This window comes from Oreochromis aureus, linkage group 8 (assembly GCF_013358895.1).
Source record: "Oreochromis aureus strain Israel breed Guangdong linkage group 8, ZZ_aureus, whole genome shotgun sequence".
NCBI classification, from domain to species: Eukaryota; Metazoa; Chordata; class Actinopteri; order Cichliformes; family Cichlidae; genus Oreochromis; species Oreochromis aureus.
Genome location: NC_052949.1, coordinates 21,835,495 through 21,860,065, shown reverse-complemented (window position 1 = coordinate 21,860,065; position 24,571 = coordinate 21,835,495). Strand labels below are relative to the sequence as shown.

At 42.0% G+C, this 24,571-nt stretch overlaps 2 protein-coding genes across 6 annotated transcripts in view; one reads left to right on the top strand and one right to left on the bottom strand.

Moving 5' to 3' along the window:
- The window catches only part of grid2ipb (glutamate receptor, ionotropic, delta 2 (Grid2) interacting protein, b), a 41,888-nt gene extending 20,833 nt beyond the window's left edge, over window positions 1–21,055 (bottom strand). For 4 of the 5 annotated variants that reach the window (XM_039615965.1, XM_031748792.2, XM_039615966.1 and 1 more), the window contains exons 1-7: window positions 20,929–21,055; window positions 20,668–20,790; window positions 20,003–20,154; window positions 16,985–17,238; window positions 16,503–16,832; window positions 13,689–13,843; window positions 2,356–2,637 (exon numbers count right to left, since the gene is read on the bottom strand). In XM_039615965.1, the coding sequence (XP_039471899.1) occupies window positions 2,356–2,637; window positions 13,689–13,843; window positions 16,503–16,832; window positions 16,985–17,230 (1,013 nt within the window). In that variant the 5' untranslated portion in view covers window positions 17,231–17,238; window positions 20,003–20,154; window positions 20,668–20,790; window positions 20,929–21,055. Of the gene's footprint in view, window positions 1–2,355; window positions 2,638–13,688; window positions 13,844–16,502; window positions 16,833–16,984; window positions 17,239–20,002; window positions 20,155–20,667; window positions 20,809–20,928 lie in introns of those variants that run through there. The other variant, XM_031748791.2, reaches the window with a different exon arrangement.
- A 1,088-nt stretch (window positions 21,056–22,143) lies between these two features.
- On the top strand, window positions 22,144–24,205 carry zdhhc4 (zinc finger DHHC-type palmitoyltransferase 4). Its single transcript, XM_031748823.2, has 7 exons — window positions 22,144–22,300; window positions 22,584–22,713; window positions 22,853–22,926; window positions 23,007–23,185; window positions 23,266–23,391; window positions 23,492–23,736; window positions 23,834–24,205. Exons 2-7 carry the CDS (start codon window positions 22,591–22,593, stop codon window positions 24,131–24,133), a joined length of 1,047 nt encoding a protein of 348 aa, XP_031604683.1. The 5' UTR covers window positions 22,144–22,300; window positions 22,584–22,590; the 3' UTR covers window positions 24,134–24,205.
- The last annotated feature ends 366 nt before the right edge of the window (window positions 24,206–24,571 follow it).

Here is a 24,571-nt window from a genome sequence, read left to right as displayed (position 1 = left end):
AATCAGACGCGCGAGTTCTCAGTGTTGCTCGTGACGTCATTTAACAGCATTGATGGCTGTGAATGAATGAATGGGAAGCCCAGCTGTCCCTGGAGTGAGCACTCACTCGCTGTTGTTTACAAGCCTGCCTGCGCTTCGTTTTTGCTTTTGTCACTTCCTGTAAGTGGGAGTCTGAACAAGCACAGACGTGACCCTCTGTTTGCCTCGATCCAAGCTGACATTTTTCTAACATAACACAAATCAGTCCTGCTTGAATGCCAGACATTGTTTTTTGTTTCCGGCTTGAATAAAAAAATTCGGGACATGTTCAGAACAGCTTTGACATTTTGCTGAACGCGGGGCTCCTCTCTCTCATTCACCCTGGTCGGAAGAATATGCGTCGGAAACCTCCCGGTGTATCAAAGATGAGGCTCGTTCAGTCTATCCGTGGAGCGTTGCCATGGAGATAACTAAAGGCAACACTGCTTTGGTATATAAACAGGAGGAAGGCAAAAAAGACAACAAGAGAAAAGAGACAAACCTACTCTTTGATAGCCGTGGTTATACACTCTTATGTAAGCCAAGCTAAATGCAGAAAGGCACACTGGGTGCTGAATGTGGATTTGTGTGTGTGTTTGAGGGCTGAATAGAAAAAAAAGAAGAGCTCACAGCATCAGCTCTGAGCACACTTGACAAACTAAGTGTCTGTGACTATCAGGCTGCTTGAGGCCTCTCCTCATTCCCTCTGGGCTATACCAGCAGAGCTTCATATACTTATGTATAATTTCACATGACCTCAGCTGAATGCACTCTGAAAAGGTATCAGTCAGTCTGCTGGTACATCAACAACCGTCACATTGTACACACACTATACAGACAGCTACCACACTATAGTGCTTGATTTCGTGTATCAATAGTCAGTAGAACATTTTGCACAACAACACATCCGGGGGTGGATTTACCCAAAATGTTATGTCGACATCTCTCTCCACCTGTATCCCACTTGTCTATCGATCTCTTTCTCCATCTCTCTACCTAAATGTCACCATGTTTCTCGGTCTATTTCCATCTCCCTACCTTCAGCCATCTGTCTATCACTGTTTCTTCACCTCTGCCAAGCAGCTTTTGTGGTCGGTTTGTTTGTCTGGCAGGATTATTAATAAAGTTATGGACAGTTTGGCGCAACTTAGAAGCAATTAACTTTCACAGTCTATCTAGATCCACATCCAAAATCGGTTGTTTTTGAGAGTTTTTTTTTAACAACTCCTTAGTATTGCCAGATAAATGGAAATGGGGAAAATTGGGGGACATTGTTCTGGTGATGTCAGGAAACCTAAATAATCTCTTGGATTCAGAGGCTCACTTTAATTTATGCAGATTTTCAGCTGTTACAGAGTTATGCAGTCTCTTGAATTCTCTCATTCCTATATGTTTTATCTATATTTATTTCCTTCTGTCTATATTATTGCATTTAGATATAGATATATAGACTGCATCTATATCATCACCTTATATTACTTTGTTTACCTGTATTCTATTCTCATTGCCATCGATCTCCATCTCTACATCTGTTTACTCCTTACTTCTGTTCATGTCTTTTTCTGTTGATGTCTATATCTATCTCTCTGTTCCCACCTCTAACTCTGTCTCTCGCTCTCTCTCGCTGCTCTATGCATATTTCCAGTTACTGTGGAGACACAACAGTGTTACACAACAGTCTTTCGGGTTTATTCAGTGCATGGAAGGCACCAGCAATGCAGCGCGACTTCTTACTGACACATGATGCCCCTTTAACACAACCAGCTCACCTCCTGCTGCCTTGTGCCCGGCCAGTATGATCACACTTGACATAAAGAGCCACATGTTTTTTAAAACCTCGTGTTGCTGAAGACTCAAAGACCCCAGGATTTTATTAGTTAGCTCGCTATGGAGATTTACTGCCACGGTCCTGTGCTGCACCACGTCCACTGTGGTGTTATTAACTGGACAGTAGTGTAATCAAGTGTGTTAGTGGGTGGAGGAAAAGTGTCAAATGGTCGGGGGGGGGGGTCTACCCCATGTAGGACGGTTGCCAAGAAACAACCAAGAAGATGGTGGAAGATGGTTACAATGTGATGTTTTGTTTAATGAAACAAATACGCAGCTGTGCGTGAACATCTTTGTGCATGCACAGACTTGAGATGCTCGAAGTGTAGCTTTATAAAACTCTGAGGAAGAGGAGTTTTAGCACACGATAAGAGATAAAGCTGTCCCTGGATTCTGCTACAATTTCTTAAGAGGACTTCTCGGCTCTTGAATTATGAATTAACAGTTAACAACACTTAAAACAGAGCAAAAGGACTTGTGAAACCTGCTGTGTTTGATATGTGCGCTTACCTCTGATTGGGTCCAATGGGGGGATGCACGGGTATCCCTGAGACGGACTTTCTTAAGCCCCTGTCTCTCTCCGCTTCTCCCCTCCCTCCGGGTTCTCCTCCATCCCTTGGCACTGAGCTGGCCCGTTTGGACCCGCGGTGGCGGTCGGAGTGATCCTCGCTCCGACTGCGACGGATTCTGCCATGCGGCTCGCTGATGCTCTTGCTGCGGCAGAGTCGGTTGATCACGTTCTGGGAGACGGTGTCGTCAAAGCGCTGCCGGTGCTTCTTGGGAATGAAGATTCTGGCCAACATGGCAGCATATGAGGAAAACAAATTGGTTGGTGTTAACTGTTTTTCCATAAGAGTTCCTCTACGAAAAGCAAAGAGATGGGTAGAGGATGGATCTACATCACAGATCCACCTCGATCCATTTTAAAGACACAAATTCCACAATCACGACTCTGAGAGCGATGACAGCCAGTGTTGGAAGAGATTAAAAGTTATGATATACTTCAAACTCTACTGAGAAAATGTTCACAGTCCTAGTCAGCACATATTCGGCTCAACAGGCTACCATCTTCATGTCTCGATCTGAAGAAAAGATGAAAAGGTTTTGACTGATGGAGAGTCTTTCCCCTGACTGAAAAAGAAAAGAAGTTGAATTTGATGCAGTCTTTCTCTGAGGAAATAGATGGTGAAGAAATCGTGGCGTCACTCACTGCTTGCTGGAGTCTTACTGCTGCAGCGTGGGGTACCAGAGCCAGAATACAGCATGAGAAAAAGGTGTGGGAGTGAGTGAGCAAGGGATTTCTCCTCTCTCTCTTTCTCTCTCTCTATACAGCAACCGATTCTCGGTCTTTCCTACACTTCCGTCTACACTTCACCTACGACTGAAGCAGGAAGCTGTCATCTCATCCACCTAGGCCCTGACCGATACCTTAAGTTCAACAAGGAAACTCAAAGTGTAACGCACTGGGATAAAATAGGGCCATGGGCATCAATTACAGTGAAATACTGAGTTAAACTGTATGAAATCACAATGTTTTTTTTATTTTGTAATCCAATGTGATTTCCTACTAAACACTTGCTGTTTTCATTTAAATATCAATGTACAGCTATGACATCGATAAAAGTTATTTTCCCGAAGTCTTACTTTGAGAAAAGTCAAACACTTGAAATGTTATGCTTGTAATATAAAATTTTAAACGTAAGCAGTCACAGTGACTGATATGTTATAGCAGCTGAACATTGGTAGGGTTAGTCGTCATCACTCATGAGTGATGAGTAACTATCCCCCTGTGGAGCCTACAGTTGGTTGCTGGGGTGCTGAAGGGTTTCAAACAGTAGCCGTGCTGGCTTGTCAGATGGAGAGGTGGGACATGCAGCTGACATCGAGAGTGGGAGCATTTATCTGGTTTATGCTGTAAAAACAATGAGACACATTGCAACAATCCAATGGGGATGAATTCATTATTTTAACCACTTACAAACAATGTATCTAACAATGGAATGTTTTTTTTGTATTATATATAACCCTAACCCTAATCCTAGCCAATCAGAATTTAGATTTTTTTTTAATGGTATTATTCTCCCAGAACAAAGAAAATAATCTAATAATCTAAAATTATACATGTTTTTTCTCCCTCAAAAAAGTTAGGTTTTGCCTTTCTCTAGGGTTATGATCTATGATGACCGATACCTCAGAGGGTTAATAGTGAAAGCTACGTTGTCCACACTCAATAATAGAAAGAAACATTGTGTAACACTTCTGAATTAATGTGCATTTAATGAGGTGTAAGTATTTGATCACATTTGTTACTTGGTGGAGTAACCATCCTTAGCAAGCACAGCTTTTAGATATTTCTTATAGCTATTGCTAGGTTTGAGCTGAGTTTTCAGATCTCCCCTTTGCTGATCTTCTCCAAATTCTTAATGCTACTCCACCTCGAGACTATGATGTGCTTCTTCTTCTCAAGGGACTCCTTTGTTGTCTTGGCATATGCTTTGGATCAGTGTGGAAGACCTGTCCATGATGCGTTTGTCGGGCCCCGGCTGAGTGAAGGAGATTCTTGTCCAAGATTTGTCCATCTTTCCAATTGAGCGATACAGTCATCGTGTAGCTTTGGCAGAAAAACATCCTCGGAGCACAAAGCTTCCACCACCATGACAGTAGGGATGCTGTTCTTGGGGTCACATTCAGCCTTCTCTTCACTCCAAACACAATGAGTGGATTGATGCTAACCAAGTCAATTTTGTTCTCATGTAACCGCATCACATTCTCAGAAGTCTCACCTGAATCATTCAGGTGTTTCTTTGAGGGGTTGTGTTTTGGGTTTTTTTACAAGTTTGTAAGAATTTGACTATTTTTGCTACGCAGCGTTACAGATACTTTTCACTGGTACCGAAAACATGTAGAGGTTCTCTTGCTCGTCTTGCTAAGCAGACTGGGAACAAACGAAATATCAAAGAGGGGGATAAGTGTGAACTGTACATGCTGTTTCATATGGAGTGCTGGCAGCTCACCAAACAATAGCAGTGACTAAGAGACAAAACAAAACAAGTCCCCACTCACCAGCAAACACACACACACACACACACACACACACACACACACACACACACACACACACACACACACACACACACACAAACACGCTGAGAGCAGAAAACAACTATTCATTCAAAAGATTAGAACTGCTGCCAGGAGACAAGACAGCCACCCACACACACATACACACACACACTTTCTGGGAATATATTTCTTAAATATAGATGATCTAACATTCACTGACTGATTATCAGGTTATATGATGTGCATAGCTCCCAAATAAAAAACAAAAAGAGTTGGAAAGTCAATAATCTTAATATCAGGTATACAAAGTAAACAAAATATCAAAGAAAACTGGAGTAACAGGAACCCCCCTCCCATGTTTACGTGGTTATTCCGATCATTTCTACCTTATACCAGCAGTTGAGTTTAGATTACATACTGAACACAGTGGGAGAAACAGCTCGCATAGCACCGCCCACTCGTTTAAAGTGGATTTTTTAAATTCTTTTCCTTATCTTTTTTTCATTAATAGATAATTACATGCTCATATATTTAGGGCAAGAGGTGGGGTGGGCAGATCGCCAGTCTGTCACAGGACAGATGACCATTCACGACTATGTTAGAGTGGATATCCTTAATATGGTAGTATCACAAGTACATACGTTTATGGCTGTAAACACAAAGGTTTCTCCAACTTTTTCTTTAGGAGGGGCAGAAGATTGAAATGTAAGAGGTGGATTAATTTAGGGGTTCCTCAAATTCCCTGTATAGAGTCTGTCTGTCTGTCTAAATAGATTTCAATAAGTTCCCTAATTACTGTCTTTCTCCTCAGATTCATGTGGGAATAAATAACTAATTCTATAAGTATGCTAAGGCTACTTTCAGGTTGTCACAGGAGGTTGTCACAGCAGATAGGCTCTGCCTTTTTGATTTGGCAGATTGTTTTAAGATGATGCCCTTCCTTACGCAACCCCCAGGGGACTATTGTCTCCCACCACTGGGAGGAATCTATCATTTGTTAGGTGAGTGTGTAAACCACTACACTGTGGAGCCACTCCTTTCAGTACACTAAACCAGCTCATGATTGGTGAGAACTGGAAAAAAAGACAAAAGAAATCACCCCACCTCTGAGAATTTATTAGCACAAGCACATACTGCCATAAAAAGGCAGCAGCCTACACATCCTGAAAACAATGCATGCTGTATAAAGTCTATTAACACTACACTTTTTCTCTACATGTGAAGGAAATGTAGAAAATTCAAAGAGCACCAAAAACATTTGAAGTTAACATTTGATGATTGTTGGATCAGTAAGATGAGGCCGGACACATATTTGCACAAACAACCATTTTGATTCCCACCTACACCAGTCTGTTGTGCTCTGACTGTCTGCTGCCGCTTATCTGCTGATCAGATGAATCAGTCATTAGCAGACAGGGCGCAGGGTCGGTGAAAAACAGCACCAGTCAAGCAATTAACCACGAACGCGCAAACAGAGAGGAGGGAGGAACAACAGCTACCACTGTTCTTGTCCACGCGGAGCTAATTAAGCTGCAGCAACAATTCTGACAGCTAAATAAAGCAATTAGGACACTCTTTGGACAGAGAGAGAAGCAACTTCACAGCAGATGTGACTTTTCGCCAGCGTGCATTTAATTATCCATGGCTGCTGAAGTGCTTTATTAGGAGGTATTCAGGAAAATATGCAGCACCTTCAGCCCTGTTCTGTACTTGTAAGTGAGGCAAATAATGAAGACTCACTCACATCCAGAACCTACTGGTCACAGCTGCTGTTAACAACTAGTTGCTTTATGAAGAGCTTGTTTTTGAAAAACCTGCCCAAAACATTTTCACTCGTTATAAGCTGTAGAAACAGGCCTGTAGAGATAACAATGATGTCATTAGAGCCTGAACCATTGTCCCTTTGGCCAGTGTTGGTATTTGACACTGTAATAACTACAAAACAGCAGCTGATGTTGACAACCAGTATAAACCCATCAGGCACATTTCAGTGGCAGTCTTTAATGACAGCAGCCGCCTCCAGCAGGAGGTCTTCAGGAGTAATTTTCCAGGCCTCTTGAAGGACTTTTTGGATGTTTGCTGCTTTCTGATCTGTTCTCTGTCAAGATGATCCCACACTGCTTCAATAATGTTCAGGTCCAGGCTTCAAGGAGGTCAATCCATGACTGATACTCTTCCGCTGTGTGTTTTTCTATCCAGGTATGGTTTTACTGCAGTGTTTTTTGGGAGTACTGTCATTGTCAAAGATGGTGCTGGGTAGGGCACGCTCTACTCCATCCGCCAACCAACATCACTAGGCAGGCTCTCAGGTGGAACCCTCAAGGCGAAAGAGAGGCTGCCCAAGACACACCTGGAGATGAGACCTCGAGGCAGAAGTAAAAAAGATGAGCTATACCTGAAGCCAACTAGAAAGAATGGCTCAGGACAGAAATCTCTGGAGATCTATCTTTGGCGACTCTTACCCTGGGAGGGGTGATGGGCAGTAGTAGTATTAGTCATGCTGAAAAATGATTTCCAGACACCTTTCAGATTGCATTGCATGGTCTGAAGGCACTTTTCTGCATTAATAATTCCATCAATTTTAACATGATCCCCAATAATACTGGCTAAAATGCAGCCCCAAACCGTGACACCGCCTCCACCGGGTTTTACAGATGGGTGTAGACCAGGGGTAGGCAACTCCAGGCCTCAAATGCTGCTGTCCTGCAGGTTTTAGATGTGTGCTTGATCCAACACAGCAGATTCAAATTGTTGAATGACCTCCTCAACATGTCTTGAAGTTCTCCAGAGGCCTGATAATGAACTAATCATTTGATTCAGGTGTGTTGACCCAGGATGAGATCTAAAACCTGCAGGACACCGGCCCTCAAGGCCTGGAGTTGCCCACCCCTGGTATAGACACTCAGCGTTCCTCTCTCTGTACACCCAGTATTAATGATCTGAAGGAATTTGTCATGATTTTTGCACAAAAATACACACCAAGATACAACTGTTTTAAACTAAGTGGGCAGGTCGTGTGGGGAGACCTTGTTAATTCAAACAATTTGCTTTTTTTCTAGATGCTTCTGACATTTACAACTTGGTTATGTTGCAACATTTCCCAGGAAAATTGAACCACAACTCCCATTTAAACTGGAGGTTTCTTCCTGTAAGAAGGGATTTTACTTCCCACTGTCACCAAGTGCTTGCTCACAGTCTGATTGTTGGGGTTTTTGTGCAGTCTTTACCTCACAATATTAAGCACCTTGAAGCGACTGTTGTTGTCATTTAGCATATTTAGGAATCATCATTTAGGAATAAATTAAATATTTTTCCCAATTTCAAGGGTCTTACAGAACACATGAGAGTAGAGTGATCAGATGAAATCAGCAAAACAATTATTGTACTTATGACAGCGACATATGTAATGTCATTAAAACCATTTTAAGTGTCAGCTCCTTCTTATAACCTGTCAGCTATGAGCTGATGCTGTGGGGAAAATGACACTGACTGTGTCATGGCGATGATATCAAGTTGTCACTGTGCCTGTGTGGATGCATGTTAAGCTAACTGGCAGTTTTAAAATGACTATAGGTGTGACTGCGAGTGTGAATTACTGATTCGTCTCTTTGTTACCCCGTAACGGACTGCCCTGAATCTCGCCTAATGACAGCTAACACAGGCTCCAGTCTAGGTTAAAAAAAAGTGGATGGATGGATACTAATTCGCTAAATCATTAAACGCTAACAAGCTGCATTATGGGAAATGTGAAATACAAGGTTTAGAGTATGTGAACCATAAAAGTCCGGATTACCTAAGCTCTACTGCATAAGCTTTGAAGTTTTTCCAACATTGCTAAACAACATAGTTTACAGGTGTAATTTTGCACCCATTTGAAACCACACCCAAAAGTGATGTCAAAGTCCACAGGCATGCCTGAGAGTCCACTCCCCCATCATCACAGCAAAGGGGGAAATTAAACAGCTGCAGATGTGCAAGATCAACGTTTTCTGGGCGTTTTGAGGTACAGGGCAAAATATTCACAGAAACAGCCTCACCAAAGAAGTTTAAATAAATATTACTTTTCAAAAATATTACTTTTTCCCCTCTAATATAACCTGCCATTTGCAGAAAACTGCACAATCGCTCTTCCAAAAGTGTCTTAATCATCAGCCAGGCTCCAGGTTTAGCAACATTATTTTTAAAGGCTTAAAAATCCACATGCAGCAACTTTAAGCGACCTGCCATCCTACACCATTTGTTAAATCTTCTTTGAGGTTTTTTTCCTATCTCTTGTTTTAGAGAAGCTTTTAAGCGCTGCTGGGTACCTTCTCTTTGAAACAAATCTGTTCAGTTATAGATATAGGACACATATTCTTAGCCCGCTGTCACTGTCTCTGCAGACTTTGATCAGGCTGAGGTGTGGATGTATCTGCAGCCTGAGACAGTGTTGCCTGAGCACAGACTACTGGCTACAATAAGCAGACTCCCTAGATATAAATAAATGTTCTCTTAGTGCCGTAGGTGTAGCAGCCCACACAGCCCTTCTCTGCTCTCTGTGCCCGCCTGCTATTTGCCATTTATTCACATCACAGCACTATTATGCCCTCCCATCTCTCACACAGAGATGTGGTACCTGTCTACGCAAGGCTAATCTCTGTTGGTGTGTAGCTGTGGCTATTAGCATCTTTTTTTTTATATATATGTGTGTGTAAATGCAGCTGTTTACCCACCACATAAACACAGCCATCTGTTACAAACAACAACAACATAATCAAAAGAAGTTTTCCGCATCAACTCTTGGAAACTAAATGAGTGCTCTGATTTGACCTCATTTATAAAGAACAGAGATCTATAATTATCTGAAGGAGGGTTGTGGAGGAGGAAGCAAGCTGGGAGGAAGGGACAGATTTCTCAGAAGGGAGGAATGACAAGCAGAAAACTACAAAGACCTCATTTCATTTTGAGTGTCCAGATGTGACTCTGATGCAGAGAAGGAAGTTTGGTGCAAAGCCTAAATACATATAGGTTGGATAAGTAAGATGGGCAGATGATGTGATCTGTTAAAGTTAGCAGAGGATCTGCCCTTCTGCCCTTTTGAAGGCAGATTATTAAAAACTCTGCAGTTTAAAATTAAAGTGTTGCAATCAAACTATGACCACAGTGATGAAAGAAATAGCAATTCCAGATAATTAATATAACATAAATTATTTAAACAGTGATTAAAAAAGACAAAAATGTTTATATGTAAAGCACGTAATCTGAGTTAATATACTATACAAAGGGGTATACGCTCACCAGCCACTTTATTAGGTATGCCTGTTCAGCTCCTTATAAATAAATACCCAATCAGCCAATCACATGGTAGGAACTCATTACATTTAGGCATGTAGAAATATAATGAATAAGGAACAAATTAGGACATTAGGAAGTAAACTTAGTCTTTGTCATCTTATAAAGACAAAGAGTCTATCTTGGACAATCACTCTAGCACCTCTGCGAGGCTGTTCCTGAGCAGAAATCGCGCTTTAATATCCTCCCACACTCGAGGTGACGGCGCTAACGCACTAATTTAGCAGGCTGGTGATAGCATATGTCCGCTATCCAGTTAGTGTGTTTGCCATCAAACTGACTGGATAGTCTGAACATAAAAAAGTGATTCAGAACACAGAAAATAAATGTTGTAAAAGGATCAAAAACTTAATTTATCAATATTTCCACCACGCAAAAAAAAACACAAAAAGGAAAAAGGCTGCTAGAAAAAAGGCCGAATTTAAAAATACTGCAGAATCCCCCAGAGCCTGCAAGCTTTGCATAAAGATGACAAGGCTCAGAAATACATGAAGACTAATACTCACTGTTCTAGTCAACAGAAATGCTGTCGTGATACACAACGTGGTTAAAAAAATGCGTGACACTTGTTCATTGATGATCTGGGTTTGCCGTGATTAACAAGGCTGTCCCTGTCAGGGGCCTCGGGGGTCTTATAAAGGCAGTTCTTAATTGATTATTTCTTTCATGCAAAGAAAACTCTATTCGTGATTAGAAGACGGTGCCTGCTTTGGTTTCCTGCATGATACTGAACCATCCCCCTGCTACAGAAGACCACAGAGACACCGAAGACTCGGGTACTATGTTAAAGAGACTTGAAAGACCACCATCATTCCTTTTTATCCTGTGGAGAATCTGTGAAGCAATCACACTCAGAAAATCTAAAGGTCAGACAGTGTACCCCGAGGCAGCTGCTTGCTTGGAAAGCAACTGTCATCCTCGGCTGGATGGTGGTTGAAGTGATATCAAAGAAGCTCATTTAGCGAGAAACGCTCTAAACTGAAGAACGTTCTGTCACAACAAATATAACAGACGTGTTCATTACGACCACCTGGATCTCTCCAAATAATCAAATGCCATCTGCATTTTGTTTTGCCCTGCAGCTATTTTCAAAATATATTATATTTATTGAGTATCGATCTTCTCCGGCAGACTGTTCCGGAGAAACAAACACATTTTGCAAGTGCTTAATCATTTGGAACAAGGTTTATACTAATAGAAGGAGGCAACTTGTTCCACTCTCGACTGTACCCACTTTGTACTTTGTGTTCACTTCATTGAAGACGCTGTACAAGGGTCCTGTGAGGCGTTTTTTTTTCCCCTGTACAGAGTACAGTGCAGCAGCAGCTCGGGAATAGTTACAAACAAGCTCCAGCCTCTGATTCCTGCAGTCAGAATTAAACACCATCATTATCAGCACCACTAACAAAGCAAGATTTGTGCTCAGTGTGTAGTATGATGAGGCAGACTACTGCCTGGGACCACATTTGGATAATTGTTTTTAATGTCTGAATGGCTACAAATGAGAGATTTTTTGATGGATCTATACATTTAGCTGTTAGAATATAATAAATATTTTCAACTGATTACTTACAAAATCTCAGAGCCAAAATGATGGTACACAGATATTAACTGAACCACACCCTCTGCTCATACACGTGAAAAGAGAGTACACCCTAAAAGCACAGACTTCGTGATCCTAAGAACCCCCAATCACTTCATACACAGACACGAAAGCATTGCATTGTTAACTGTGTTGTTAACCACAGACAGTTTTCATGAACCCAAGTGAGACTGCATTACATCAAACTGTATGAATAAACTGCCAATGGTCCAAATGAGCTTCATTATCCCTGAAGTAAAGGGGATAATGAATTTTAAATCTATCAAACATCAGCAGCAGCAGCAGCTGCAGCAGCAGCAGCCTGTCCTGTACTTTAAGGACTGCATTAAACATCCACTCAAGCTCTCACATTATTACACCTGCACAGCCACCAGCAGATGGGAGGTGATAAAAATCCACGACGTCTGCAAAAATACACAAAAAAGCCACATTTCACACAACACTAGAGAGTATCAGCAATGAGAGGAGGATATACTCACCCCAGGCAGTTCATTGCTTTAGCTGTCAGCCATAGCTCAATAATCAGCTAAACGTCTGCACAAGTCTAAAAGCAGCAGTGAGCAGAATACTGGGCTCGTGCACTGCCACTGAGCTGCTCCTCTGTGGGGGATAAAAGGTCTTCTGGGACCTCGGTGCGGCCAGGAGGCCGTCTACACCAAGTGTCAAGAAAGAAATGGTCACCGCACAGAGAAAGCAGGGAAACAGTCTGAGCGGTATAATGAGAGGACAATCTATCAGTGCTAAACACAAACACCCCTTAAGAGAGAGGGAGAGCGAGGTAAGAGAGCTGGGAGACGGGCAAGGATGGAAGTCCACAGAGAGATGCTATTAATGCTGGTATTGGTCCTTGTAGCAGATAGGAGTGTCCCTCATTGCACAAATACCAACTCTCAGCTTTGGATTATTCATGCCTAATTGAAGGGACTAAAAATCTCACATTAAATCTTGTTGCCTATCTCAGCAGTGACCTCATACAAATGGAAACCCTTCTTACAGTATATTAATATCACGAAAGAGAGTTGAAAGTGGTGTAGTAGTACTGGAGGAAGGAAGCCAGCGTAGTAACAGAATAAAAGCTTCAATTGGCTGGACTTGTGGATGGAGAGGAATCTGTGGACAGACTGTCTGGGGATTTATTTTGGCACACAGACAGCCCATAACTAAAGAGTTGTTCACGTTTGGTTACCTGGCACAATTCTGTCTGGTAGAAAGCCACCTCCACGCATCTTCAAAAAAAAAAAACCTGCTGGATGTAGCTCCAGATTTTATTTTAATTTTTTTATTTGAAAGGGCTGCAGAGACAGAGAGAGCAGCATGGCTACCACTAGTTCCACGAAGCGAGTACTCTACTAAATCTGTGAGTGGCTCGTCATCACAGGCACCTCCATGCAGTGAATGCAGAACACTTTGCCAATCCTCGTTTTCCCCACTAAAATCTAAGCTCCCTGTTATAGACCCGTCCTTGTCAGTTTAGTCTCTCAATTTCTCATTAAATGACAGTTTAAGCAACTTGGGAGGGTCACTGTGGATTTACCATGTGTTGCAGATGGAACCCACAAATCTCTCTAATCTGCAACCAAATGTGCAGGAAAATCCAGTTTACAGTCATTATGAATTCACTCCATGCAGATTATTTTAGTTTTCACTAGGACCAAAAACATGTGCAAGTCTCTGTGATGCAACACAAAGAGATGGCCTAGTATGGTAACATACTTTAGAGAGCATTTGGCGTTTATAGTTCACTCACAAATTGCTTGCATTGTTTGCATCTCTTTGCATCTTCTCCAATAAAGACTCTAAGCTACTTCCTGCCTGTGCAATGTGAGCTCAAACCTCTGTCCCCTACCTGATGCTGGAGATGAGCTGTCGATGTTCGTCAGTGGTGAGTATGTCCGGCAGGACAGAAGCTAACCACTCAACTTTCTTCTCTGCGGCGTACTGCTTCAGCACAGCGAAGAGTCTCTCTTTCACTTCGGGATCATCACCTAAAATCTGGTCGACCTGTTGGAGATTCAAAAAGAGTTTTAGAGAGGAGGGTAGTCAGTAAAAGAGGAAATGCTATGACTTCACTGTTTTTAGCATAAAACCAAACAGAAGTATTTATTTTTTGTGTATATTTTATGCTGTAATTTTCAATTCTCTTGTCATTATTTAACCGAAAACTGAGCCAAGATGCAGAAGCAGTGTATGAAAAACTAAGTACACCCCATGATTCAGTAGCTTGTAGAACCACCTTTAGTAGCAATTACTTGAAGTAATCATTTACTGTATGATTACTGTATGATTAGCGTTGTGGCATTCATTCATGCACAGCTCTGTTAAGGTCCGACTACAGCACTTTTCAGCCAAGATTTTGTAGAGTAAGTGAGATCATTGTCTTGTTGCATGACCCAGTTTGAGGTGCCGGACAGATGGCCTCACCTTTGACTCTAGAACACTTGTGCTATGCAAAATTCATGGCTGACTCAGTGATTGCAAAGTACGTAGGTCCTGTAGCTGCAAAACAGGCCCAAACCATCATCTGTCCATCGCCGTGTTTTGCAGTTGGTATGTGGTGTTTGTACCAATATGTTGTGTTTGTGGTGCTGTACACTATGGTCAAACATCTCCACTTTGGTCTCTTCTTTTCAAAGCACATTTTTCCAGAAGTCTTATGGTTTGTTGCAGGAGTACTGACAGGGACAAGAAAGAAAGCCTTCAGCTTTCAGGCTGATCTTCTGTGGAACCAGCTTGTTTGGATTCAGGAGACAGACACAGTCTTTACTTTTAAGATTAGGTTTAAAACATAGTTAGAGTTTGATCATGAACCCTCCCTTAGTTATACTGCAGTAAGCCCAGGCTGCTGCAGGCTTCACTGAGTGTTTCTTCTTCACTCACCTTTTTCACTCACTCTGTGTTTATACACTTCTTTGCATTTAATTACTAGTTACTATGAAGTTCTGGCTCTTTTCCACAATGTGTCTTTAGTCCTGACTCCCTCCACTCACCCCCAACTGGATCTGGAGGATTATCCTGTTAAATGGGAGTTTTTCCTTCCCACTGTCACTAAGTGCTTGCTTATAGGGGAATCAGATTGGTGGAGTTTTCTCTGTATTATTGTGGGATCTTTACCTTACCATGTAAAATTCTTAGGGCAACTGTTGTTGAGATTTGGTGCTATAAAAATAAGTGAACTTGAATTCAAATGCAACTTTGCAAACTTAAAACCTGCAGCCATTTTCTTTTTAGAGACAAGAGGTTTACTCCTGGCAACCCTTCCAAACAAGCCACATTTGTTCAGTCTGAAGTTTAAGATTTAACATGATAAGTGAACCCTGAAGAGTCTGAGATGTATCACATTTCTCTGACCTTGGGGTAAATTTACTGGGATGTCCAATCCTGGGAAGATTGGCAACTGTCTTGAATGTTCTGTACTTTTGAACAATCTTTCTCGCTGTAGAATTATGTACTTCAAATGCAATGGCCTTATAACCCCTCACAGACTAATGGGTAGCAGCAATTTCTTCTGTTGAGCACCACATTTCACACAACTAGACCATTCAGGTGTGTTATAACAGACAAACTACCAAAACTTTTGCTTTTATAGAGGTGTTCACTCTTGCTGATGACTATTTACAGTCATTATTCTTAGTCAAGCAGTAGGGTACTTAGTTTTTCACACACTGATTCTGGATTTTGGCTTTGTTTTTCCTAAAGTAATAACAACATGTTGCAATATTTTATGTGTTGCTTTTTCATTTTAAGTTATGTTTAAATAATTTTATAACCTGGTACAAACCAGAATAATATTTTCATTGTGACCTGACACATAAAACCTACAAATTGAAAGAGGGCGTGTTTTCTTTTCCACATGACTGAAAACAGAACATTGTTGAATGTTGAGTGATTTTATAGAGTTACTATCTGACCTGTCATAAGAAAGTGGATAACTATAGACTTTCATTCATTCTGGTCTCAAAAACATGTCGACATTCTACATTCTGTTACATTAAATATTCATGAAATAAGCACTAAAAACACATAAAACTTAAAATTAAAAAACAAACATTGTTACATGATGTCCCCGACCTCATCCGAAGTGTGTACGATTGATTAGTATATATTAAATGTTGGCAATTATCTAAAAGTAATCTCTTTTAACCCAAAGCTCATATTCTGTTGAGCACCAGGCTTCTCTGATCTTTGACTGTATAAAGCACTCTGATGATACACATTTCTTTATATGGTTATCTGCAGCAAGCACACAATATACAGACAGTACAGCTCAGAAGAACTGGGTGCTGCCCTTCATTTGGCTTCTGGAGGTTGGCCAATCATAAGAAAGACAGGTTTTAGTAAGGGAGGCCTTGAAAATAAAGGCGCTTGTTTCAGACACGGGACAAACTGAGGGACTGTAGGATAAATAAGGATTTTATTTTAACCGTGAGTCATGCAAAATTATTCCAGTAGAGGCACAGAAAAAATAAACAGCAACCATAATAGGTCCTTAAATTCATATAAGGTTCTGCAAAATTCTGCTTGGTGCACAGAAATACTTATTTATTTATTTTTTGTCAAATAAGCCCTGCCCTCTCCAAAACAGTTACATGGGAACAAAAAAAGCAGTTTAGACAGAGAATGTTGTCTTTAATTAGAAAATACCTTTTAACTTGAAACCTACCTTCCTGTTGAACTCCAGAGCCTTGTGTTTGCGGTCCAGTCTCACCCCCTCTCCACCCATCTGACTGTCCTCTATGCTGATGCTCCGTTTGTGCCTTGGCCCAAGGCACAGCACTCCCAGGCGGAGTGTCCTCCCCTGGGATGCCTTGATTAGTGCCGCAGCCATCTCGTGCTGCCTGACTGGGATACCGTTCACTTCCATGACATAATCCCCAGCCCTCAGGCCTGCACGGCCAGCTGGAGAACAAGGAGAGCAGTCCTCCACCAGTAGGGGGCAGTCTCCCACAATGGTAAACCCAAAACGACCATCTGGACCTGGCGTGATGTCCATCTGTACAAGACATTTGTTTGACCACAGAGCATATCCCCCAACAGCTATCCCCAATAGTGCAGATCTACTCCTTACTATATTATGACATGCATTTCCACACCCATTAGCCTACGCATGCAGTATTGATCTGAAGGATTTGAGAGCTGCACGACCTGCTGTATGCGGGACACCACTCCAATGCTGGGAGGGATGTTCTTCTGAGTCTGGGCGATGGCGATGACAGCTTGAGGACCTAGCGTCGACACATTGTGGCCTTCGATCTCCAGGACCTGATCCCCCGCCTGCAACCCTGCCAGGTGGGCACTGCTGCCTTCCTCCACTGACAAGATGTAGCTAGGTCCAGCCCCACCAAGGTGGAAGCCAAAATCCTCAGGCCAGCCCTGGTTGGAAGTCGGCATGCTGAGGACTTTTAGAAACAGGGAGAAAAAGTGAGGTTTGCTTCAATATGGAGTCTCGTGGTACTTAGAAATACTTACCCACTGTAGCCAGTGCATTCAAGTTCAGCGACATTGCAAGAAAACTCTATGATACAGTCTTTTGTTTTAAAGAGATTCAGTTTGTTCTCTGTCTCCTTCCCTGTCTTTAGCTGTACATCAAGTGTGGCTCTGTAACCCGCTATGCTGAACCATGACACACTCAGCAGTCCCTGACCTGGTTCATAAACTCTTTCACAGCCAATCAAATTAAAGCATTGAAAGATTGTGACCTTAATTAGCTCAGGAGACAGAAGTTCCTCTTGCTATTTTTTGCACTCAGAGCACATGCATGTCTCTCCTGTCAAACGGTAATTGAATGGAAAAGCAATAACGTGACAGAGCACACCACTGGCTGCACAGGTAAGATGAACAGGTAAGAGGTTGAATTCCAGGTTAAATAACAGGATTATTTCCAACCAAATGGGAAAATAGCAGGAAATATAAGGCTTTCAGAACCACCTCTAATGGAACACGTACAAATTTCACAGCAATGAATTGCTATACACCCTGTAGCTCAGCTGTAGGCTAATGATGTGCTGCACAGCTTTCCAAAAGCCACAGCGCAGCAGAATTCACAGAGCTGACGAAGACGAAGGTTATAAAGACTTACAGAAATCTTTGGCTGGATACCGAGAGCCCCGTTTGCTCTGGCGGAAAGAGTATCTGCCCTTTTTGTTTTGCAAAAATTTCTTCATCTTGAATGTCAGATACCCGGTGGCCTGCTAGGAGGCTGTTATCCAGTCTTCTCAAATATAGTGTTTTAAAAAAAAAAAAAAAAAAAAAAAATCCCCACCACCCACAACCCAAAGTCAAAGAGAAAAGGTGACAAACTCAAAATACTGCCCCATTCCTCCTCCCTGAAACCACAGCAGTCTCCTCATGAGCAAAGGGTGTGCATGAAAAGCAAGTGCAGTCTCTTCCTGTGAGTATGTCAAGGAGTTGGTCCTGCATCTCATCCCTGATTCATCCTAGGGCCAGCCTGCTTGCACAGTGTTAATCAGAAAACTGGGACGCGTGCACCCGCGCACCTCGGTTCCTTAATAATTCTCTCTCCAAAAAGGGTATTGTGAGGCCTCATTTTTCTATAAATACACCCATGTGTCTTTTTTTCCTCCCCCTCCTCTCTTGGCAAGGTGGCTCTCCGTGGGACCGCTCCTGGCCCAGAATCACTCTGCGTCGATGCGAGAAAGCCCGAGGAGCTCTAATTGGAGCGTCTGCATGCCTGTGATTCTCTGCGTACTCTGAAATGGTCGGTCCATTGATAAGGAGCGGGGGCAATTTAAGACTTTAGCCTGTGGGATTAGTCGGATTATCAGCTGAATCTGCTCTCCTCCACCCCCCTTGTTATTAATACTGTAGGAACACATGCTCCCCTCCCCTATTAGATATTTAGAGTGCCTCTAGTGAAGTTTATTTTAGCACTGTGCACACTTTTAGACGTGTATTTATGATGAAATAGGCTAAATGCTACTCTAGTTCAATTCAATTCAATTGTATTTATATAGGCCAGATCACAGCAACAGTTGTCTCAAGCTGCTTTATATTGTTAGGTAAAGATCGTACAATAATACAAAGAAAACAGAGAAAACCCCAACAATCATATGAGCAACACTGGTGACAGTGGGACAGAAAAACTCCCTTTTAACAGGAAGAAACTTCCAGCAGAGCCAGGATCAGGCAGGCGTGGCCATTTGCCATAATCAGTTGGGGTAGTTCCAAGTTAAAACTGAAAACTGAAAATTTATGGCGTCAATGTGCTGATTAAAAATCAGCCCGATGGATTTATCAGCCGCTATCAGCTATTTGCCCACATATCAATATCAACATCAAGAAAGAAAAACCCTTCAACCATGCTATGGGTGCTGATGTTGTGCTCTGCAACTTCCCTGTTGGCAACACACGTTTGTAAGACTGCAAACGCAACAACCAGCTGATACCAGCAGAGTCACGCAGAGCATGAAGATCTTGTTGTGACAGTAAAACATGACTATTTTTTAAACTGCACTGCTTTATCTTCTTAGTAAGGACTCATGAATCAATACACATAACAATTGCTAATCCATTTATGCATGTTTGTCTGAAAGAAAAAAATATCGGCCGATATATCAGATTTTTTTAATCACCAAATGTCAGTATCTGTCTTAAAAATCCTATATCTATCAGGCTCTAAGGTCCACATGTAACTATCTGTTTATATCCTTGAACTGAAGCTCACATCAAGTTTTACTTTTACAGTATTACATGTATTTTTTTAAACTGACATGCATAACAGCTGGAGAGGAAGCTGAGGAAGTGCGCAGGTGAAGTGCGCAGGTGGGCTTATTGGAGTGTAAACTGTCATTAGTGCCAAAGCGCACAATAAGGAACAAACAGTTCAGTGCAAACTGAATAATTAAACACAACGGACTGCATCTCCAAACACACTTTTCACTTCAGTCAAACTCTCCTCTTACACTTACAGTCTTAAAGACGATTGAGTCGTCTATGACAAGATGTGCGACAGAAAAACTTTAAACCACCTGAAACAATTTATCTTTTGACAAAGAAAATTGTCATTTCAGGTATAAAGCTGTAATATTGATTTCAAACTGTAACAGCAGATACGCTCGTGGCACTGTAACTTGATTTATCCGACATAAGAGACAATAAAAAATGATTAAGGCACCCAGCACAGCACATCCAAACATTCAGTACCTGTTTAAGCAGCATTCGGGGATGAGCCTGCACAGCTCCTGAGTAATGCTCCCCTCTGCAGCTCTGTGAGCTGTAATATGAGTGTTGGGCCATGTCCGCAACAGTATCCACTGACTGGTGTCCTGTGGTGCCTTGTTGCATTGTGTGTAGCACTGAATTGCAGAGACAAACAGCAAACAGTTAATGTTTTCATTCAGGCACCAAAGTCAAACACTATAGGCCGAAATCAGCCTCGATGGCGGGTATTGGTCTATAATCAAACCAGATGACAGTAGCTGATATTTGTTTGTCATTGTCAGATCAATTTTTGAACAAAATAGATGTTCAAAGCTAGTGTAATGAAGAGTTGAAAGACATTTCTTCATGTCTCTGGCACAAAAGGTGGGATAAAAGCATCGCTCACAGCACTGTAACTTGATTTATCTTATATAACAGTCAATAAAAGATGATTAAAGCACCAGCTCAGCGCATCCAGACATTCAATAAACAAAAAGAAGTTAACTGTTGTTATACTGAAATTATATATTTAAAATTCTCCTTTTTTGAAGTTTGTGTGCCAACTTTTAGACAAAACCTTTTATGCTTCAATGCATGTTTTAAAAAGTAAAAAAAAAAAAGAGAGAGAGAGAGAGAGAGAGTAGGTATAAAATACTTCAATTACTCACATGTATTTTGGACAGTGGAAACAAACATTACTGTTGATGCTATCTCACAGATCATCTTCCGCACTGGATTCCTCAGGTAGCAAAGCTCCAGACATCACCTCTCTCTTTCTTGAACTATAGAAACTGCTGGCAGAAATCCCCTCAATGAACTAGTGAATTAACCAATAACACATTTAACAGTAAAATCAAGAGTAATGCATTTATAAAACGTGTATTATTGGCTCTGGCAAAGGCCTCAAAACTTCCAGTTTATACACTCACCAGTCACTTCATTAAGTACACCTTGGACACGCTTTTGCCTTCAGGACTGCCTTCATTCTTTGTGGCACACATTCAACATTCCTCCCTTGACACTGCACATGATCCAGCTAGAAGCAGCCATCATAGAGAGATGCACATGGTTGGCAAAAATACTCAGGTGGGATGTGGAATTTAAATGATGCTCATTTGGTAAAGGGGCCTAAAGTGTGCCAAAAAATGCCCCACACACTATTATACCACCAGCAGCAGCCTGAACCATTAACACAAAGCAGGATGAATCCCTGCTTCATGGTTTTTACTCCAAATTCCGACCTTGACAATTACATGTCAAAGCAGGCTCCAGGCAACATTTTTCCAGTCTTCTGTCCAAGTTTGGTGAGCCTGTGAGAATTCTAGCCTCAGTTTCTTGATCTTAGCTGAGATTGCACCTGGTGTGGTCGCTGCTGTAGCCTATTTTCTTCAAGTGTTGATGTGTTTTGAGTTTAGAGTAACTCTGTGATGAGTTATTTGAGTTTTTATTGCCTTCCTGTTAGCTTTTTCTTTGACTTCTAGCATCAACAAGACATTTTCACCCAGAGAACTGCCGCTCACTGGATATCGACTCTTTTTTGGTACTATCCTCTGTAAAACCTAGAGATGCTTGTGTGGGAAAATCACAGTCAACCAGCAGTTTCTGAAATACTTGGAGCAGCCTGTCCAGCCCCAACAGCAATGCCACATTCAAAGTCACTTAAATCACCTTTCATCCTTATTCTGATGCTCAGTTTAGTGAACTTCAGCAGGTCGTCTTGGCTATGTCTGCATCGGTAACTGCACTGAGCTGCTGCCATAGGCTGATTTAACATTTGTGTTAACAATGTAGTAACCAGTGAGTGTATGTGGGTAGTGATGTGCATCATAGCTCTTTTTTTAAATAGAAGACGTTTAAGCAATGGGGATGTAAAGTGTCGAAAAATAACTGGATTTTCAATAAAAGAAAGAGCTCACTCTGGCTGAATGCACTTGTCTTGCCTCCTTGTATGGCTATTAATATACGTTTATAACAGGAGACAGGGACTTTTGACGGAAAGTATAGTTACAACTTTTAAAATTAATAATCCACTCTCTTAATCAGCCGGAAAAAACCCCCAAAAACAAAACAGACTTTTCATTTATTTCAATGTAAAGTAAAAAGGAGTAGGACACACACACTGTCCTCTCACAGCGGGGAGGCTTCGACGTTAGCCCAGCCCATCAGCGATGCTAAGGAAGTAGCATTGTTTACAGGGGCAGGACGTGAGCATGGAGCAAAAGTGAAACTAGAAGCCTCCTAAACCGACTGTTGACTTGAGACAAACACTAAAAGGCAGCTATGTGTAACCTCGACTAGATGGTAAGGGGAGAGCGAGCATGAAAATGGGTTTACAAGGTGAAGAAACGAAGACTTGGTTCAGTTTTGCTAACGCTGCTGTGTGGGCGCTGAGAGGTTTCAGCGCATGCTAACGTAACTTGTTCACCTGAGTCGTTTTTAAAGGTCTTTAACGCGTTTAAAGGAAATAACCATGACTAAGAATCAACTGGAACAAAGCATAATTGTTTCTTGTTAAGCTTGCTACCTGCTCTCGGTGAGTTTGTACCGTAAACACCTGTTGTTTGCCTCTCTGTGATGCTGCCAGGTGAGATATGGATTTCCTGACGCTGTTTGGTATTTACGTCGTGGTGGTGCTCACATGTATAGCTCTAGTGTGCAGATACTCCGGCCAGCAACACAGCCCCCTTAATTCACTCTACAGCTTTGCGTTAAAGGTAAGAAAAAAGCAGAAACAGGATGAGTATGAAGCTTTTCTTTTCATGCATTTCCAAAAAGCGACACTATGTGGCGCTGTTGTCTCAATATAAAGAAAACCTACCCACTCCAGTTACAACTATGTGCTTTTTTTCACAGAGACTTGCATCTATTACTCCAAAATGGCTGCAGAAGTTTTCACAGTGGACCTTGCACAGACTGTTCCATCAGAGGTTTGTAGTTCACACTTAGTGTTTACAGAGTTTAATGTTTATTTAAGGCTCTATTCAGTGTTATTTGCATTGGACTGCAGGAGCAACGCGTTCATATACCTGCACATCCTGCTGGAGGGCGCCGTGTATTCAGAGTTCACCTACGAGGTGTTTGGCTTCTGTAGGGAGATGGACACCACTCTGATCAGCCTATCTGTGCCTTATATCCTGTTGGCCATCAAGACCTTCTTCTTCTACCTCTGCATCAAGACAGACCCAGGTTTGACCACATCTTGTTTAAATGTGTGGTGGTGGTGTCATCAATGGCAGTGTGTTATCTCACTTCTCTCCATCTGTCAGGCACAGTGACAAAGAAGAAAGTTGCCGGTCAGCTGCACATCTATTCGTACGACAGGAGATTGTTTCACCCGGGAATCTCATGTTCGACTTGCCAGCTTGTCAAACCAGCCCGCTCGAAACACTGTAGTGAGTGCTTTTTAATTTGTCAATGTTAGCACCTGAGGTACTGGGAGAAAAACAAAGGTAGCGTGTCTTAGTGCTGACTGTAACTCCTCCTGTGATTCAGGGGTCTGCAACAGGTGTGTGCAGCGTTTCGACCACCACTGCGTCTGGGTGAACAACTGCATCGGTGCTCAGAACACACGTTACTTCCTGCTCTACCTCTTCACCGTCTGTGCCATGGCGTTCGACATCGCCCTGTTAACGGTGGACATGCTGCTTCATGTTGTGCTGCGTACAGGGCTCCTGGGGGCCAGTTACTTAGATGAGAACGGCCAACGGCAGCCAGCGGGATTTCTGTTTGTCGTGCAGGTACTGCTGACACGCTGAATATTGCACACAGCTGTTTTTGCTTCTAACTGAAATAGAATTTTAATAACCCGCCCCTCCTCCCATTTTTTTCTTCCAGCATCTCTTCCTTACTTTTCCCCGAATCATCTTCATGCTGGGCTTCTTACTTTTCGTATTCTTCCTCCTGGCGGGTTACACCATGTTCCATTCCTTTCTGGCTGTTGTGAACCAGACCTCCAATGAGTGGTACAAAAGTCGAGGCTACGTTTGCCAGCACTGCCACCCATCTACAGCGGCTGATATTCTCTGTAGCCCCGTCCCAGATCACTCTAAAAGATACTACTACAGCAGGGGGGTCCTCCGAAACCTGGGGGAGATTTTCTTCCCTCCACAGCCTGTTCAGAAAAAAGACAATTGATTGGTTACATGTAATGTCTACGATAACTAATGTAAACACTACTGGAAAATAAAGTTTATAGGTTTCTTTATGGCCTCCGGTTTGTGAATTGCTGATTGTTTTAATTAACTGTTGCAGCTACAAACTTACCTAATCAAACACTTAGAGGTAACTTCTGTGATAACGTTGAAGCCCAAAGTAGCTGCTGCTTGTGGGGTTAATGGGGATGTATTTACACAAGTTATTTTGATGGCTGAGGAGAGGGTTTTTTTATGTTATTAGTGTGAATGCTTGAAGCATTCACAGTATTGTTGTTGTAATCTTTATTCTATTTTATATGTTCCGTACGTTTTTTGTACTCTATTTCCTTCAAAACCGTTCAACTTAGAAAAACCATTCAAACACCGTTAGATTCCTCTTCTTTTGGACATGACTGCTTGTATTTTTCTCATTTATAAC

What these genes read in the sequence shown, in the direction of transcription:
- zdhhc4 (XM_031748823.2), top strand. Translation starts at nt 22,591, where the DNA reads ATGGATTTCCTGACGCTGTTTGGTATTTACGTCGTGGTGGTGCTCACA. An exon ending in TCTACAGCTTTGCGTTAAAG is followed by an intron (nt 22,714 to 22,852) that starts GTAAGAAAAAAG and finishes TTTTTTTCACAG; the next exon opens with AGACTTGCATCTATTACTCC. An exon ending in AGCCCGCTCGAAACACTGTA is followed by an intron (nt 23,392 to 23,491) that starts GTGAGTGCTTTT and finishes CCTGTGATTCAG; the next exon opens with GGGTCTGCAACAGGTGTGTG.